The 19,648-nt window shown below is 39.3% G+C and overlaps 2 protein-coding genes across 2 annotated transcripts; both read left to right on the top strand.

The window, feature by feature from the left end:
* Positions 1 to 1,182: 1,182 nt before the first annotated feature.
* On the top strand, positions 1,183 to 4,946 carry syt18b (synaptotagmin XVIIIb). Its single transcript, XM_059334836.1, has 5 exons — positions 1,183 to 1,327; positions 1,589 to 2,616; positions 3,029 to 3,185; positions 4,526 to 4,695; positions 4,806 to 4,946. The coding sequence occupies exons 1-5, from the start codon at positions 1,183 to 1,185 to the stop codon at positions 4,944 to 4,946; spliced, it is 1,641 nt and encodes a 546-aa protein (XP_059190819.1).
* A 9,847-nt stretch (positions 4,947 to 14,793) lies between these two features.
* Positions 14,794 to 18,978, top strand: edc3 (enhancer of mRNA decapping 3 homolog (S. cerevisiae)). The gene is made up of 7 exons (XM_059334825.1): positions 14,794 to 14,954; positions 15,225 to 15,390; positions 15,470 to 15,696; positions 16,595 to 16,933; positions 17,034 to 17,187; positions 17,891 to 18,108; positions 18,218 to 18,978. Exons 2-7 carry the CDS (start codon positions 15,227 to 15,229, stop codon positions 18,550 to 18,552), a joined length of 1,437 nt encoding a protein of 478 aa, XP_059190808.1. The 5' UTR covers positions 14,794 to 14,954; positions 15,225 to 15,226; the 3' UTR covers positions 18,553 to 18,978.
* The last annotated feature ends 670 nt before the right edge of the window (positions 18,979 to 19,648 follow it).

The raw sequence follows: 19,648 nt of genomic DNA, 5'->3' as shown, positions 1-19,648 counted from the left end.
TTATTATGACTATGACAGTTTTCCAAAAAATGTATTTTAATATATATATATCCTTGCTTACAGTATCACAGCATGTAATAATATATTTAACTGTAACCCCTGTATTATGCACAACAGTATTAAAGTAAACAATCTGAATACTTCCTCCATCATTTGAAAGCACACCAAAAAGAAAAGAAGTGGCCAGATGGTGGTAGTATTTCCTCTATAAAAGACACAAGTTCAGAGGTATTATACATCCATAAACACGCATATTTAGCAGTATTTCATCGATCCACACGTTGACATCTCTGTTCTTAATGTCTTTAACCAAAAACCTGAACAGATGAACAATTAAGATGTACAATTTTATTTAACAATTCCTGCACTGGATTTTTATTATTAAGTTTTCTCTTAATTATTACATTGGTCACAAACCAATTTTATGTTTTTGGTTTCCACAATCTGTATTTCACACCATTTCATTGTGTATATGACAGACGAAGCAGAGAAAGAGTCTGTATTGAGAGTTAATTCCTGAACTCTGCAGCAGACTACAGACAGAGGTTACACTAATGGAGATAAGAGCTCACAGGTCAGAGGATGAATCGGGGGATGGGTTGCAGGATTTACTGTTGGGACAGTTATTCTATAGTGACACTACTGGATTGGCATCTGGTTCACTGTAGAAGAAAGATGCTACAGGCACACTTTAGAGGTATTATGACATGATATCTCCGCCCACAGACCCCCGCCCTCCTGTGAGGAGTAATTCCGGTCAAGTCACTGTGTAGATGACGAGATCACTGTCCTGGGATAAAGACTGGAATATTCTGTGTGCAAGAGCGGACATTAGGATGATTTTACAACTTTGAGAAAGGAACACCTGCAGCTGCTAAAGATAGCAATTTTTAAAAAATAAAACTATGTAATGCACAGGTTTTGTTACTCTTTTTTTTTTTGCTCAAACCTGAAACTAAAATATCCAAGATGTTTTAATTGAATAAAGATGTCTTTGTGCCTTTGCAACTTTTGTGCCCAAAAACAATGGCTTTGATTGACTGACGCAGAAACATGTGGGGAGATATCTCCAGGACTGTGTTTTCATAAGTCAAACAAATGATCTTCACTGGGACCTCTGGACTTCTACCCGTGGATGTTTTGAATTAAGCTGCGACAAACCTTCAGCACACTGTTGGCACCATGCCTTACCATGACGAGGAGTACCCAGGTCAGCCTCTGTGGCAGTCTGTGCTGCTCTTCTGCTGTAAGGGGATGATTGAGGGCATCATGGTCATACTCTTCTTCTGGCTTCTGGTGCAGGTCCTTTTCACCAAACAACTAGAAGGTATGGTATTATTATTAATTATTATTATTATTACAATATTTGCTTATTGGTACAATTCTTTTTCAATAGGCATGTGGTTGTTTTTTAAAAACTTAAAAATGTGAACCAAACCTTTAACTGTACTTAAATATGAAAAATGGAGTCTATATTTTCAGGTTTGAAATAGTGTCCTGCGTTATGTAATACAGGAGTTGCATGAGCAAGCATAGTTTCTAAATTGCAGCTATCTTATTGACATTATTATTCTCTTTTTTTCTGCAGTTCATCTCCAAATTCTACTTTTGGTTGGACTGATAGTCTTTTGTTTGTGTTTGGTGCTGGGATGTATCCTGTGCTGGAGGAACAGTCACATCTGTGCAGCCAAAGACAAAGATCCTGTGACGTCAGCACCAGCTCCAGCTTCTGCTGAACCTGTGACCTTACCGCAGGGCCCGCCTCCCTCAGCAGCAACGACAGCGTCCAGGCAGCAATGCGAGGAGCTGGATGGAGACATAGTGGAGTACCCCTCCACTTTCACTAGTCCTGCTCATTCAGAACGAGAATTTGCTCCTCTGCCGTTCTCTAAAAGAGCTCGAGCCGACTCTGAGCAGAAGGAGCAGCCAAAGTCTTATTTTTCTCTGCGCCGCCTCAGCACACCACCACTAACATCACCCCTTTATAAACCCATTGATTCCAGCCATGCTTCCCTGCCTTCATTTCCCAAGCTGGGACTGTTGTCCAAAAAATGTAAGGCTCTGCAGAGGCGCTGCATGGTGACTGGAGATAAAATATCTTATAATGAACACAGCAGACTCACCAGCCCCAGTGCTGTCTCTCCTTGTATGCCTGAAGAACCGATCCCGCTGGCTCCACTGAGCTACGGCTCCAATGCCAGCTGCCAACAGCCAATATCACCAAAACCCTGCCTCCATTTCACTATGGCCTTCTCTCCAGAGCAGCAAACCCTGGCAGTCACTGTCCTCAGCCTCACCGGGACGCCTCACAGGCTGCAGGATGTGTGTGTGCTGGGCAGCCTGCCGCCTCTGTACCCCTGTCCAGTACAGGCTTCCCCCACCCAGAGTGGCCTCAGCCCTGAGGGCCACAGCCTGGTGCTGCTTCTGAAGGTGAGCTCTGTGAACGAGCTCCAAAAGTGTGTGCTGAGAATAGCTGTATACACACGAGAACCTCCCAGCATGAGAGGCACCTCACTGGGTGAACTGGAGACCGAATGTGGAGGAAGAGACTGGAAAGCAGAGCATCAATTTCACTTCACAAAAGAGCTAAACTCATACAAGGGGAAGCTAAAAAAGGTATTGGTGTCTTAAAAAATGTACTGAGTTTGTACAAAGTCAAGAAAGGTATGTCTTCAAAGTTGGGAAAATGCTTGAATTTGAATAATACTTCTTGAAAATAAGCTTATTTTTTTACATTATCTGGTGTTTCATCAACACAATCATTCATATGTTATGTCCAAATGTTTAAGCTTTTTTTTTTTTTTAAGATTTAAAGGCTGTCTGTTCCCTGACAACAACACTCGTCATTTATAGCTAGAAAAGTCCTCTAGTTGATTCCTTACTCTAGCAATTAGTGAGCCTTAAATAATCACAATCAAAACACAATTAAAGTTAATAAAAAAGAGCTGGTAAAAACAAACCAAAAAAACACATCAAAATGCTATATTTCCTGCTGATGGAGGTTTCCCTCTCTGCTCCCTGACTGCAGAGTCTGATCTCACAGGATGCAGCGCTGTGTCAGGGGCTTAGCTGTCCACCACAGATCTTCATTTTGCTTCAGTATCAGACTCTGGCCCACCGCATCAAAGCCTCGGTCCTCAGAGCGGATAACCTAGATAACCTCGTCGGCACGTTTGAAGCAGCAGGTAAACCCAGTGTTTAATGTCACAAAAAATGTGTGTTTAGAGATCCCATGAGGACATTCTGCATTGAGCATTATTATGTAAGCATGCATGGGCAGAACTAACTTTTGCCTTTCTGGGGCCAGAGGTAAAGTAATTCCCTATGTTTGCTTTTAATGTTTGGGGGATTAAATGATGTCTTACAGGACCCGAATGCAGCAGGAGATCATCCTTTTTTTAATGACATTGTGGTTTAATCCTTCACTATTCACAATCCTCAGGAAATGTTTCAATCTCCTCTTGATCTCTGATCTGACAGATCTAGTCTTTGTTTGCATTAGCCTGTCAAGGCATTACTCTCATTGCAGACTAGCACATCATGTATAAAAAGCCATTAGACTTTATGATATCTGTTTCACATACATTATGTCACATGAATTGGACTCGGTTAATCTCTTTTTGTTTCATGACAGTAACTGCATCACTATGGATAAAGACAGAAAAAAATATGTATTTTATGTATTCTAGCTCCATATTTTAAACTCCCATACCTTATAATACATTTACAGGAGAGATAATGGCCTGAGGACAGTAGAAAATGTATTTTATATTTAATGCGTCTAATGGGTTTTATAGCGCCACCCTACAGAGTCAAAATCCAAGCCCCTGCCTTTACATTTTATGTAGATATACCACATTTGGTAAGCATATATAACACTGGAAAAGCACATAAAAGCCTCTTGGATCCATACTGTAAACTAGACAGGAATTCAGCCATTTTTAAGTTACTCTGCAATTTTAGACAACATTTCACCATTTTCAGGGTCTGTATTTCTGAGAGATTTTACTAGACTTCAAATGGTATGTGCATATTAAGACCTTTGCAATGAAAAGTTTCATACAAAATTGTTGCCTAGGCATGGTGGCAATTATCATGTTTCACCATAAACAGGAAGTTGTATCTTGAGTCTATATTATCCTTTGTGCCCAAAATTTCCTCCAAGCCAGTTTCCCAGATCCACTTCAAATGTGGTCAGAAATGCCTCAAGACCTTGGTATTTCTTTATTGGCAAATTAGATATTTCACCATGAAACTAGGAGTTATTGTCACTCAACTGGACTTTGTCCAAGCTCTCCCAAATTATTTAGAGGATTAATGCTTGTCTACTGTGGGGATGCCTTAAAAACAACACAAAAAGATAATAATTCACACATTAAACAAACAAAAAAAAACCTTGATTTTGGCTTTGTGGTATGTCAACTCAAGTCAGAACTACATTTGAATATGATACCTGTCTTATAATTATATATATTTTAAAAAGTGTCATTCTGCCATTTATTGATGTTTGTCTGTCTGTACACAGAATTTCAGGTGCTGATCAATCTGCATCATGAAGGAGCTGTGATCAGCAGCAAAGAAACTGAAGGAGGATCCTGTACTGTGTGGAATACATCTTTCCTGTTCGACCTGCCTCCAGGAGACGTCAGTCAGCTGCCCCTCATGCTTGAGTTTATAATCCTGCAGGTAAAGATCGTGACCGGAGCTCACAATCACAAAATACAATGTATTTTTTTTCCACAAACAAGTACATTTATTTGTAATTTAACCCTGTAAATTCCTTTCCTCTTATGTGACAAATCCAGGTCCTGTCAGAAGGTAAAGTTCTTGGTCGAGTCCTAATCGGAGCAGAGGCTGCAGACGCAGGACGGGCTCACTGGAGGGACATGTGCAGCCTGCAGGTGGAGCAGGCTCGCTGGCACACTGTGCAACCAGAGCTGCTGTAGATCTGACACAGGTGTGCTGAAAAAACTGTGACCCAACACATTTTATAAATTCAGTAGGTGTCCAAACTAAGCTACCGATCAGCTTTGCACACAGCTAATGTTTCCCTTTGTATATCAAACAATGTGTTTGTTCAATGATAGTAGTCATAAGTGGATAAATGGGCACTCGGCTATAAAATCTTTACAATGGCCTTATTTCAGTGTATCAACCTGTGAATTTTCTTATGGGAAGGTACTGTAAGTGCACAAAATGGGCCTTGTAAGTTCAGAATGTGTAGGCTAATTATAACTGAACAATGTATTTATTAAATCAGACTCTCTGAATTGATGTTTTGTTAATATTGGGGAAATTACCAATCTCTTGTAACCACTCAGTATTTCTCCTAAAGGAAAAATGGTGAGATGAAGGTTATTGAGCTGATCTTTATCTAAAGTTTTTCAGTCCTTGTAACTAAAATACACTTTATTTAAACATGTAATACACACAAAAATATCTGACATTTCATTGTTCTTTTAAGATATGTTGAAATATCTTGTTGGTTGTTGGATTTCTGAATGTTGAGTGTTCAATAAAACACACATTTGCATGAGGTAATTTGGTGACTTATATTAAAACTCTTGGCCAGGATAAAAGCATCTACCACATATCAATTTAGCAAAATCTTGTCATTAAATTGTTGATGTGACACAGTCTTTGAAGGCATACAGTGCAGAATTTTATTAAAAAACAACAACAAAACAAGACAATGTATAGAGTCATACATACAGTATTTCCTCAAATTATCACTTGTGTCCCACTAGAAGTCTGTGGCTGGCTGTTTCTGCAGAGACGGTGCCCTCTGCATGTATCTTATCTTTTATTTTATTTTACTGTGCTCAGGAAGTTTCCAGGCGTCATCTTTTGCAACAAAAGCTACAAAAATCACAGGCATGGTGCAGAAAAAAAGACAGCGTTCATGAGAGTGAATATTCAGTTTAAGCTGGAGATAAGAGGTCAAAATAGTATTCTATGTTTACAAACAATAAACAATGAATCCAACATTTCAATTTTATTTGAGTTTAAAAAAACAAAACACAAGCTGTGTCCCAAATCAGGAGGTATGAGGCCCCAAAAATGAACCACATCTATACATTATAAGCTATAAGACACAAAGATGGCTGGTCTATGTATGGACTTTTATATAACAAGTTCTGCCCAATGCAGGTGTCTTAACACATCACATCAGTTGTCCTGGTCGTCTTCATCGGGGCTGCAGATAACTACTAGCTCAGCCTGGAATATTCCATCAGGATAGGGTGAAGGTTTCCTCTTCTGCTGCAGGTCGATCTCATCGGAGCAGCTAGATGACCTGTCAGATAGTTTCTCCGCAGCAGTAGGAGGGCAGTCCTGGATTGGCTGCTTGCACCTTAATGTGGCTACATCAGAAAGAAAAAAAAGATGAGGGAAATAATTACACATATTTAAAAATGTTGTGTCAGTTTAGTATTCTACACATACAGACGATAGAAGGCCACAGAAAGAAGAAGGTAAATAGGATCAGGGATGTATCCATGAATAGAAATGAGAAAAGTAGCTTGTTCAATTATCAAGCAATGTACTTTATTATTTGATTAAGTCCACTTGGATATTTTTGGATATGTCCCTGTCTGAGGTAAAGTATCCCATGCTTTTCCTAAAGCCTCAGGACTATAAACAAACTACAGATCACAGCACACTTCTATACTACTGATTATTACATCATTTCATGCAAAACTTCACCTTGCAGCAGATTCTCATTTTTTGCCTTCATATTGATGATTTCTGCGCACATAGTTGACATCTGGCAGAGGAGAGAATGGTTTCAAATATAGCTCTCATTTCCTCTTCATATGGGCAGATGCATTCTTTTTTAATTGCATTTTAAATAAAAAAAATGTATTAGTTGTAAGGGTTTCACTTTTTCTTCATATAGCAAGTGTAAAAGAGGGCAAATTAATTTTATAGTAAAGTGCAACTTATTTAACATTTAAGGCCTTGATCTTTTGTTGTACAGTCTGTTCTTTTTAGAGGATGGAAATTGCACTTTATATTAAGCTTTTAATGACTTTGATAGACTTTATCATATTATGGTTGGTGGTAAAACGATACAATATCTGTATTCAATAGTATTGAAAGTACTAAAGCTATTAAAAAACAGATCTATAATCACAATAATCAAGGCTGTCACTGTATTCTCTTCAGCAACAACCTCACCCCGTGACTGGAGGAAGAACTTTTTTTCTTTTGCTGTGGTATCGAAAGAGTTACTGAGAATCAATATGTGATATTTCTAAGAAGACAGTGACGTACTGTAACTCTTTCCTATCCTCTTAACATTGAGTCAGATGTGTTCCAGCTGACCTGTCAGCTTCAAATCCGATTATTTAGTCAAAAGAGTCATATGTGAGATTATGGCTGAACTACGTTTCACATAGAGTTAAAGTGGTTATACAGACAGACTGACACCCCTCCCTGTGTGCTGCTGTATACTCTTTGATTAAAGCAGAAGCTGGGATTAATGCATCAGTATATGTGTGTGTGTGTGTGTGTGTGTGTGTGTGTGTGTGTGTGTGTGTGTGTGTGTGTGCAAGTAATGAATGAATGTGCTGGTAGTTCTGTTAATTTTATCATATAATCTGTGTGCCAAGATTATGCCATCAATGATATTAATTTGCATCAATTGCAGATGCTAATACATTATTTATAAACATGGTAGCGTGCAGACAGGCAGATACAGATGGCCTTTTGAGCGCTGTGGTGGCTGCAGGTTTTGTTGATGGCTTTAGTCATTTAGCTGTTGCATATACAGACTGTTTAAGGATTTTCAACTTGGCAATCGTTCCGCTTGGTGTACTTTAAGCTTTTACAACCTGTTGGTTATGCTTGTGGAGGTTTTCCTCAGCAGGAGCCCCTTTGTCTCTTAGCCAGTCACTGCCCTCCTCGTCCTCCTCAGGCACTGGCATCAAACCAGAGCACTGCTGCCAGCTCCTCCTGTCCACTGAACTCTGAATGAGAACAAAAACAAACTTTCTCTGCACATATTCCCATAAGAGTAATCTCTGTCAGTATTTGTTGGTTGCTGGACGTGCCTTACCCTCACAGCTTTAGCTGTTTGGGATCTGTCTTGTAGTGATGTGACTCCAGTCTGACCTGCTGCTGATCTGTTGTCAACCTTTTTTACATCATTTCCTTCTCGCTCTTTGAACAGGCTCTTCAACTATAAATATGGTAAGATATAGCATATTTGCAACAATTTAAAATCATACTACCATACCAGAAAATCTGTGTTTTTACGATAAAACCTGCACACATTTTCTACATGCATGGTCAAGAAGTAAGAGGTGCATGTGTACATCCAAATGTTGCATTCAAAACTGAAATCATGTTTGCATCATGCAGTATTTACCTGCTCAGTGACCAGCCTCCTCTGCTGGTCCGTCTCTACATCAACTGAACAGACCGTTTTATCCTTTCTGCCTTCAGCTGGTTTCTCATCTTTAACCTGTAGACGAGGAGTCTGTTATTCATCATGTTCATCACCACAATAAGAGGCTTTTTAGAGGTGTTTTATGAACTTTTTACCGGGTAAAGCTGCTTGAGTGCTTGAAGCTTCTGTACTGCCAGTGTTTCCTCCTGTTGCATCTGGTTCGTCCTCCTCCTGCTCTCTGAAAAGCATGTGGAGGAAAAAGGTTTTAGAATAATCAACACTACTATTTGTAGCTTTAAAAAAAAAAAAAAAGCAGGCTCGTACCTCCTAGCTGGGCTCTCAGTGAGTGAGACTTTGTTTTTTCTCCATCATCTTGATCATCTTCAGTGGCCTTTTTCATGAGAAACAGATGATAAAGAAAGAAGAGATGTGCAGGTTAACCCCCCATTCAACACAGCACAGATCTATGATGTATTGGATTTATAGCTTGATGAGGCTGCTTGTTCAGTGTAGTGGCTGCACCTTGAGCACCAAAGCAGAAATCTTGAGTTGAGCCTCATTTTTTTCTGTCTCTCTCAGCCTTTCTAGACTCTTCAAAGCTTCTTCCCTATCACAGTGGGGATGAAAACCTGTTACATTCTCACTTCACAGTCTTTAAAACAATTAGTTAGTTAAGGGGTCCTCTCACAAACAAGTCTACTATGGAAGGATGGACAGATGGAAAGACTACAATTTAAAATGGGGAAAATACCAGACCTATATAATACAATAATGATGTATGTATGTTATCTTAAATGCCTTTGGAGTGGAGAGGAAAAATGTATATATATATATATATATATATATATATATATATATATATATATATATATATATATATATATATATATATATATATATTTCCCCCATTTAATTATATATATGTTTTTCTCTTTTCTCTCTTATCCTTTACAAATATTTATGAATGTATTATTTATATTTTACTTTCATTTATACATATTTTACAATTTTTTTTAAATTCTATTTTTTAAAAACTTAATTACTATCTGGAGCTATATACTGTGTAGAATGTCATTTGTTTATGGAAGAAATGACAACAAAAATCACACAAAAAACAAAACAATTAGTCATTTGTCAGTTTTTCTAAGAAGGCTTACTTTTCCTTCAGCTCCTTCTCTTTTTCTGACAGTTTCTGCTTCAGCCGTTGCACCTCACTGCTTTGTATACACACCTGTAATGTATGTAAGGTTGACTGATTCTATACACACAATATTTATTCTCAATACATGTTTACATAAAAAATATCATTGCATGTAATTGCATCTGCACTGCACACCTCCCCCTCTGATAAATAAGTTCAAATTGAGTTCAGAGAGGGTGGAACATCTTGTTACCTGAGGGGCTTTGTTTTGGCTGCTGTGGCAGTCTGACGGTGGCTCCCATAACAAAGAGGATTCAGATAAGCTGATAAACAGATACATGATAAAGAGACAGATCACAGAATTTCATTTTGGGGCGTTTGCTGATGGTGCATTTTGAAAATGAAAATGAAAATCCACTCACTCTGTCTGTGTCTCTGTGTCCTCAGTCTGCACTGAGGCTTCACAGCCTGCAAACACAGATTCACAGAGTTTTAACACCCCCTTGTGTTTAAAGATTCAAATAGCATTTGCTGTGCTTCAACTGTAATCTTGTTGGGAAGGCACATTCACCTTTAGCTTTATATCTGTGAAGCAGAGCCCAATTCCTGCTCCTCTCCAGCTCCAGCTCTTGTTTGCATGCATCAATCTCAACTCTTAGCAGTGAGTCTGATTCCTTCTGTTAAAAAGCAGTTAGTTAAATAATCCCAAATGTATGCACTACATCTATAATTATCTCACTTTCAGGGACACTTTACCTTGGCTCTGGTCAGGACTGTCTCTATATCTGTTTTGTGTTGCAGCAGATTCTTGATTTCTTGCCTAGGTCGGAAAATATGCATCATCAAAACAAGATGTGTGTGAGAGTAATTCATTGGTGGAATCGGTGATTTATAATATTGACTAACTTGTCTTGCTGGCGCTCTCTCTGAAGTTTTTCTATCTCCGTTGCCAGATGTACAGCTTCAACTTGGAGCTGGAATTATATATTTTTTAAAATCAGATACGTCTAAATGCAGAGATGTGGTGTAAAATTACTGTTTTCATTTACTTACCTCATTTCTGGAGTTATTCTTTTTGAGTTCCTCTAGCTCCTCCTGTGTTGACTGCAGGGTCAAAGCAGCCTTTTGCCATTTCTCTGCCCAGTGTGAAGCCACACCTTTCAGTTCCTTGATGGTCTGGAGTCTCACTGCATCTTGTTTTCGACTCTCTTCCTCTTGCAGGTGTAGTTTCTCCTCTTTCTCATGAACCTCAGCCTCCAAACATAGGAACCGATCCTGTAGTTCCTGTTTTTCTAATTCCACAGATTCCCTGTAAACATAGTTTGAGGGTTTTAGTAGAGATGTACTACATTTTAATATGTTTGTAATAATGTTTGATCAACATCTCACCTGAGCTGGCAGCACTTTTCTTTCATCTTTGTTAACTCATGTGCACCTTCATTAATTTTACTCAACAGTTCCTCTTTGTCTCTGATCAGCTGAGTCTGCTCTGCCTGCAGATCTGTGATCAGTTTGGAGTTGTTGGCCCTGTCTGTTGTTACCTTCTGTAGCTGAGACTGTGATGTTTTCAGTTTTTCCTCAATAATTTCGAGCTCACGTGTCAGCTTTTCATTTACCTGAAGAGACACATCTGGGACCATTAGATAAAGAACTCAGAAAAAAGTTAAACTTAACAAATGATGTCCAGTTGAAGTTTGCAACCTCTCTCAGGGCCTTTAATTCTTCCTTCATCAGAGCAGCTTCCTGATCCTGTTTGTTGTTGTGGGACTCACAACCCACTGAAGCTTGTCGGGGCCTCTGCAGCTGCACCTCCAGGCCTTGGGCCCTCTGGTGGTCTGCTTCCTATACAACACACATGTAAGAGACACTTTCATAATTGCAAAAAAACATTATATTTTGATCCTTTTCCACCTCAAACCTATGTGAGTATATATGATACCTGGGTCATTTGATCCTTGTCTGAGGGAGACCCTGTCAGTTTGCCCTTCAGTTCTTTTATATTATCCTCCAGCTTTAGCACTTGAGTTGACAGTATGGCTTTTTCCTGAGAAGATTAAAGGGCATTTTCAAGGTGTAATTCCTTTTGTAATATGTAGAAAAATATGATAAAGTAATACTGAATCAGAGACAGGAAACTGACCAAGCATGCTTGGCTGATCTTGTTGTTCGCCTCACTCAGCTCTTCTTGCACTTCAGAGTGATTCTGTCTCGTGTAGCTCAGCTTCTGGTTCATATCCTCTATTTGATTCAACAGCGTCTTTTGAGTCTAGGCACAGAGAAGCAGAAAACACACATTCTTAAGGTGTAAATATGTAAAATGTAAAAGGGAATGTGTCACTCTGTGATTTCGTCTAATAGAAATCAGCAGTTAATTTTGATATTTCCCTTGTATATATTTTAACTGACCTCTGTGGAAGTGTGGAGTTTCTGGAGCGCCTGCTTCCGTTCTTCTTCTTGTGTCTTTGCCCTCGTCTCAGCATCTCTCAGAGCCTCCCTCAGCCTAGACAACTCTGTGTCAACCTTCTGCCGCTCCTGAATGAAAGCGCAAAAACAGTCATAAATACAGAATAATACATTATTTGGAACGCAAATCTATTTTCTTCATATATGAAGCGTACACACCTGTGTGTTGAAGTCTTCTTGACTCGCTGGTAATGTTGTGCTCAACGAACCAGGAGTTCTTTCTGTTGGTCGATCATTGTTTTCTGTTTCCAAGGTCGACCTCATTTTCCACAGGGCCTTCTCAAGCTGTAGCACCCTTTTGAGTGAATTTTGCATGAGGACTTTCAATCTTTAGTAAAGTAATTCAAATCTTCCTTTTCATCGCTATCGCTGCACTTACTTTTCATGAAGCTCTCTAGTTTGCTGGCTCTTTTCAAATTGGGATAATTCAGCCGCTACCTTCTCTTGCTCAAGAGCAGCCAGAGTCCCTGACAGCTGCTGTGAAACACATCAGTGCAAAATAATATAATGTTGTTGCTGTCAATTAAATACACACAAAATACCTATTTGGAGCAGAAAACTATAAAAGCACCACAAACAAGCAGTATCAAGGAGAGAGAGAAAAATGCAAATACAAAGGTGGATCCCAGAATCTGTTTTATAGACACTTAAATGTAGTTTGTTTACCTTATGTTTCATGTCAAGTAGTTGCGCAGTATTTATGTTGTAGCTCAGCTGTGAATTTCTCCTTTTCAGTCGGTCCAGCTGAGTGTCTAAACGCCCATGAGCATCCTGAAGCCATTGCGTTGCTTCTGCTTGTCTAAAGCTACTTTCACCTCGGGCAGCCCTTAACTCAGCCCCTGGAGATGGAGGAAAGGGTCGTGTAACACCCTCAGGAGCCAGATGGGACAAAGACTGCCACTTCCTTAGACTTGGGTCATTCTGTCTGAAGCCACCGGCGCTACCAGATGTGCTGGAATACATGAAGTATATCAGCCAAAAGTTACTACACCATCCTGAGTTGAAAATTAATATTACTGTGATTTAATCGCCCTGACCTTGTGCTGACTTTTGACAGAAACCCTGTCCCAGAGACAGATGCCATACCACACCATGCTGAGGTCTAACATATGAAAAACACACATTTTTAAAACAACTGCATTTCCCTTATAGAATAATGGCCATATCTGGATCTTACCTGAGCTGTAAAGTGAGAGTTGGTGTCCCACATGTCGAGGTCCGGGAGAGAAAAAGGACTTGAACTCCTGTATGAGGGTTTAAACATTTTGGAGTGTCTTCCTAGATGCAAGTTAGGTCTCTCCTTTGTACGGGTGAGGCTCCAGTCCTCATCTACCCACGTGTCTGCCCGAGTGTCAGGGATAGATTTTCACACAAAGGTGGCAGCTCGACGTGTGTGACTATTCTTGGATCATGCGTCTTAATATTTCCAACCGCTTGCTTGATGGTCAACAACTAGCTTTGACACTGTATGATTATTACAATGTGTTTGTGATCTTCATAATTATTTAGTCTTATTATAAATGTGCTAAATACACCCTTTTCCAATTCCAAATACACAACGTGTGTTTTAATGGCTTGAGTCTGCAGAAAATGACTTTATTTTACAATACCTTGGTGCAGAAACCCTGTGCTGTCCACTAACAATGTTACTTGTTCTCCTTGTAAGCATCACAAAGCTTTGATTGCAAGATTTTCAGTGTGCAGCCCTTGAACTGAGTATCTATGGTAACCTGTGTACACAGGACGCAGTGGGGTGGGTGTGTCATGTGCTAACACTTCTGGGATAGTCTCCACATGATCTCACTCAGTCTGCTGACTGGCTGTTGTTGACACAAGTTGTTAAGAACATTTCCTAAACACTGTTCATAACACACATATCTTTCCTCTGATTAATAATGCATGACATCAATGTGTCATGATTCATCATGATAGCATGTTTCATTATTATGCCTTCAGATAGGTATTTGTGTTATTATTATTATTATTATTATTATTTTCCAGGGGAAAAGTAAGCATGTGATTTGTCATAGTACCATGGCTATAAGCATGCTAAAACTCTGCAGCTCAGTGTGAAATATTGCATGCAACCGATTAAATCCAAAGTTGTTTCTTTGCATATGGTAGTCAGACTATTATTTAGCTCTATCCTTTAAAAATATTGCACATCCCAATGAATACTTAAAAAGTCATTAGAAAAGAAAAAGGTTTATTGATTTCACTATCAGGGAATTTCCCTTGTTACAGCAACTCAAGAGTAAAAAGGATAAAAGCAATTGGGTGATAATAAACAAGAATTAATAGAAAATGTGAAATCAAATAAGTAAAAGAAAAGTCAATTTTTGAAAAGCCATTTTAAACTATATACAATACATACACCTTAAACATATAATTAATAATGTCCATGAAAAATACCTGAGCAGGAAAATTGCACGTCACTGTTACATGTTATTAAAGTGTACATTATGATAGAACATTAATATAATTACACCGAATTATTACATCACTCTACCCATAATTGTAACACACACATAATTTACATGAAAATCATCAATTAAAATGAAAAATATAGGCTTTTGGTAACAACATGCATTTGGATAGTAAAAAGCATTAGCATGACAGACATTATTAGCATGATAGACTATACAGATGTACATTTGGGTAAATAAATAAATAAATGAATAAATAAATAAATAAATAAATAAATAAATAAATAAATAAATAAATAAATAAATAAATAAATAAATAAATAAAACAAAACAAAACAAAACACGATTAAGCTCTTATTTTGAAAACCCCCGATATAGGAAACCGGAAGCTGTCACCCAGAGCAGTATCTTTGAACCATTCAATAAGCTAATAGCTAGCAGTTAAAGGAGCTACAATTTTGCCTTTAGCGCTTAATTTTGACGCTGCATTCATTTGTGTTTTTGAAAAGAGTGTGCTCCGGTTTTCGAAAAGGTACAACACTTTAGCCCCTCATTTTTTTTATGAAATACAGCGTCTGTGTTAAACACTAACAGATAACTTTAGTTGGCTTACGCTAACGTTGGGTAACAGGCCGACGCTAACGCTATTTAGTTAGCATAACTTCGGCAGCATCAATTATTTCTGATGTCCTACTGTCATAAATTGAACGTTTTATTTTAACCAAATTTAAAAGTGCAGGGGCTTCTACAAAGCCTCTATGACAAGTTAACGTGAACCTAAAACTTCTGTTGTCCTGTGCAGTCATGGCAGCGGATTGGTTGGGTAGTTTGGTGTCGATTAACTGTGGGCCAACACTGGGAGTCTATCAGGGAGAGGTGGTGTCTGTGGATCAGTCCAGCCAAACCATCACCTTGAGGCAACCTTTCCATAACGGAGTCAAGTGCCCTGTTCCCGAGGTCACATTCAGGTAAAGTACAGACATATTGGGCTTATTGCTACTCTTTCTTCTTGTTTCTAAATATAGTTTTTTACTTTTTTCTCTCCAGCGCCATTGACATTAAGGAGCTAAAGATTTTAGATATCAGAAATGGCAATACTAGGAACAGCTCTTCTGCATCTACAAAAGTAAGCAGTGCTCCAGTTGCAGTCCCAAGGGGTGACCCCAGGTCTGTGGAGAAACTCAACTCTCCTCAGCACTGCTCCAAAAGCCACGGAGAACGTCACCTGGACATACCCGGCCAGCCAAAAGGATTTCGTCGAAGACACAACTCCTGTAAGTGTATTGCAGTACAGCTCAGTCATGTACTGTACAAAAATATGAATGCCCCATGTCAAATATTGATGCCACATGGAGTTAACAACTCTTAGTGAACATATGCTGACTTTTACATGTACAAAAGGGTTATTTCTCTTGATTTGTGTAACATTTTTAATCCATTTCTCTGTCAGTGAGTATTTGCTCAGTGATGCAGTGATTTCACTCAGTACATGGGTTGGGCATTCCCAGACGGTGATCAGACAGAATGAGCAGTACCCAGACACTCCTTATACTGGGGACAATAAAAGGCCACCCCAAAATGTTAAATTTTGCCATAAGTTATCATGCCTCAAATGTCTCAGGTCATGCGGGAAAGTGCCATTGGCATGCTGGATGCAGGGACGTCCACCAGAGCGGTTGCTGTGCAGCTGAATGTTAATTATTGGACGATAGGCCGTATGAGAGTTCGTATTCGCCGGACATGTCCCCCATAGAGCATCTTTTGGATGTTCTGGATCGTTGTGTCCGCGACCGAGTTCCAGTTCCAGATAATGTGCGCCAGCTCCGCGTGGCCATGATAGACAACCCGATCAACTCAATGTGAAGGAGGTGTGATGCTCTGAGATATTTTAGATGGTGGACACACAAGATATTGAACATTCAATTTCTTCAACCTGACCCCGAGCGTGTTCAAAGGATTGTCACTCCTTTGCTGATACCAATATCAAGATGTAATGGACGTTGATCTGAAGATCAGTCATTGACAAAAATGAATTTTGATTCGCTTCATATATTGCATAACCCTAATGTTAATGAAAAAACTCAAAAATTTGACATGGGGTGTTTTGTTCAGTGTATAATAATTTTAATGATTTTTGCTGTGTTGTGATTAACTGTGCATTTTTCCCATCAGGGTCATCGAGTAGTCGAGGGGCTAACCAAGTGACACCGAAAAAGAACGGGGTGAAGAATGGGCAGATGAAACATAGAGACGACGAGTGTTTTGGGGATGGCATGGACGATGGGCTGGATACAGACTTTGATTTTGAAGGAAACTTAGCTCTTTTTGACAAAGCAGCAGTTTTCTCAGAAATTGACATATCAGAGCGCCGCAATGGTGCGAGGTCACGTGGGACACCTCAAGAGCAGACGCCCACACGGTACCGCCATGATGAAAACATTCTGGAAGCCAAACCTATTGTGTACAGACAGATTACTGTACCGCAGCCTGGGGCCAAAGAGTACTGCACTGGTAAGTTCACTGAGGAAACAAATGGTAGTGAGTTATGTATCTGAAGAAGTAGAAGTTATAGCTGTAGTACTGCTTTATACACTGTCTTTTTCCTACACAGACTCGGGGCTTGTTGTACCCAGTATATCCTATGAACTACACCAGCGTCTGCTGTCAGTCGCTGAGCGTCATGGCCTGTCACTGGAGCGAAGACTTGAGATGACTGGGGTGTGTGCAAGTCAGATGGCACTTACATTGCTGGGTGGGCCCAACAGGTAAGCATGTGGCGATAGTTTGTAAGCTCAGATGAGAACAGCCTTATCAAAATTACAGCCCTACTTGTATTTTATTGATTGTTGTGCTGATGTCCCATAAAACAATAACTGCCAAAAATAGTTTTATCTAAACTATATATAGAAAGTAGTTACCTATCCAAGAGTGGTTCAGTCTTATTAGCAAGGTACATTATTATCTGTAATAAGATTCCAAATAATAGTTTTTTGATTTAAGACCAACAAATAAGCCCTATTTAAATAATCAGAAAACAACCAGGATTAATTAACTAGGGCTGGACCTCAATAATCATCTTTTTGGATATGGTTGGGTTGGTTTTCGGTTTCCATTTTGTGATTCGGACCAGTATATTCTGCTCTGAAAATAATGTGCGTGCAGGAATAAATTCAACCATGGTGGTATTCTGCTGGGATTAATTAATTAATTAATTTGACAAAGAAAACATGGTATTTAGGACAGCCATAAATATAACAATATTGAGAAAAAGTTCAGAAATATATTGGATTGATATCACATTGACATGGTTATGTTATAAAGTTGTGTGATGTCCATCACTTTTAGACACTTTGGACCTTCACACTAGTAATAGTTTTGTTTTCTCATACCAAATGTCAATTTACTGGAATTTGGTGCTTGTAGAGTGCAGAATTCAGGAAATCAACTACTTTTTTACATTTCTTCAAGGTTCACTCCAAAAAATTTACACCAGCGTCCCACAGTGGCTCTGCTGTGTGGGCCTCATGTTCAGGGATCTCAGGGCATCAGCTGCGGCCGTCACCTGGCCAATCATGAAGTAGAGGTCATCTTGTTTCTGCCCAATTTTGTCAAGATGCTCGACTCAGTCACAAGCGAACTCACACTCTTCAACAAGACCGGTGGCAAACAGGTGTCAAATATCAAAGGTGGGCTTATTTGTCTACTATATTTGTTTATATAGTGCTGTTGTTTTGTTTTATCTTATTTGTTACATTCTATGTGGTCAGTTAAAAAAAAGAAAAATCTCTCTAACAGACCTTCCAGACACACCGGTGGACTTAATCATAAACTGCCTCGACTGCCACGAGAACACCTTCCTGATGGATCAGCCTTGGTACCGAGCAGCTGCAGACTGGGCCAACCAGAACCGAGCACCAGTGTTGAGCCTAGACCCTCCTGCTAGTGGACAGAGGCAGGCAGTTGAGGCTAAGTGGTCCCTCTCTCTTTGCCTCCCGCTTCCTCTGGCTGAGGGGGCTGGCAGGGTTTACCTGTGTGACATAGGTATTCCTCGCCAGGTGTTCCAGGAAGTGGGAATCAAGTACATTTCTCCTTTTGGCTGCAAATTTGTCATCCCCTTGCACTCTGCATAATGGGACTAATAGTCAACGTGGCAGATCGAATCTTTCACCCTCCATGACCATCTGGGTTTTGGCGCCTTATTTTCCACAGTTCAAAATATCTTCTATTATGTTTCTAACTCATCAACATGTCAATGGGACCTCTGTTTAGCACGGTAGTTTTGCAAGGATCATATGGGTTAGGTGATAGAAAAGAGCTTCACCATCAGAGGCTTCAGCTATTATGTAGATACTGTTGTATTTACATGATAATACAAGATATTTGGAAGATGGATTTTTCAAAAATTCAACTTAAGTGTCAAAAAGAAACACAGCATTATGTTAAGTTTTAGATCAAAAAGGACAATCTCTGACTTTAAGTGGAACAATTTCTGAATGTCACTGTAATCTAACTTCATTCCAAAGCCACCTGGTAAATAAACAGAGATCTACCATGTACTACATGGTCATGTGATGTTATTACATTCATCTGGATGTAGTCTCACATTCAAAGACCTGTCTCCACAGCTCTGTGTCAGTGCTGGAGAATGGTCAAGCTGTACCCATTTTTGTTCTGTTATAGGGGTGTGGGGAAAGCTCAAGCTTGTATATATTTCTTTAAACAGATCACAATCTCCTTGGGCGGCGCTAAGCTCAGGATGCAGCAACGCTGTTCCTGCAAAATAGATAGCAGAAGTGGAGGGAGACTGGCAGATAAGAGATGGGACCAATGTACGACTTTTTTCCCTACAGTCTACATCTGCTGAGTTAGACTAACTTAGACAACTAAGAATCCAGCTAGCATTGGTGTAAGCATTACTGATGGCTTTGCTTATAGCCTGCCATACTCTGCAGCACTCTGTTACTGTTGCCTGATGTTTATTATTATAGAAAACCATTTAAGCAAATTAATATTTGTCATGTATGTGAGTCATTTTGTATTTTCAAACTAAATCAGTGTTGAATGGAGCAGTGACTGGGGAGAATCCAGTAGTTTTGTTTGTTCATGGTAAATAAGGCTGTGATTATAAGTGCTTTGATAAGATGACACAGCATGCAAAACCTCTGGCAATTTAAACTTTTAGTGAGGAAAAAAAGTTTGCTGGGTAAATTTTGCTACAAAAGAGAT

Source organism: Centropristis striata, chromosome 6 (genome assembly GCF_030273125.1).
Source record: "Centropristis striata isolate RG_2023a ecotype Rhode Island chromosome 6, C.striata_1.0, whole genome shotgun sequence".
NCBI classification, from domain to species: domain Eukaryota; kingdom Metazoa; phylum Chordata; class Actinopteri; order Perciformes; family Serranidae; genus Centropristis; species Centropristis striata.
This window is presented reverse-complemented; position numbering and strand designations above follow the sequence as displayed.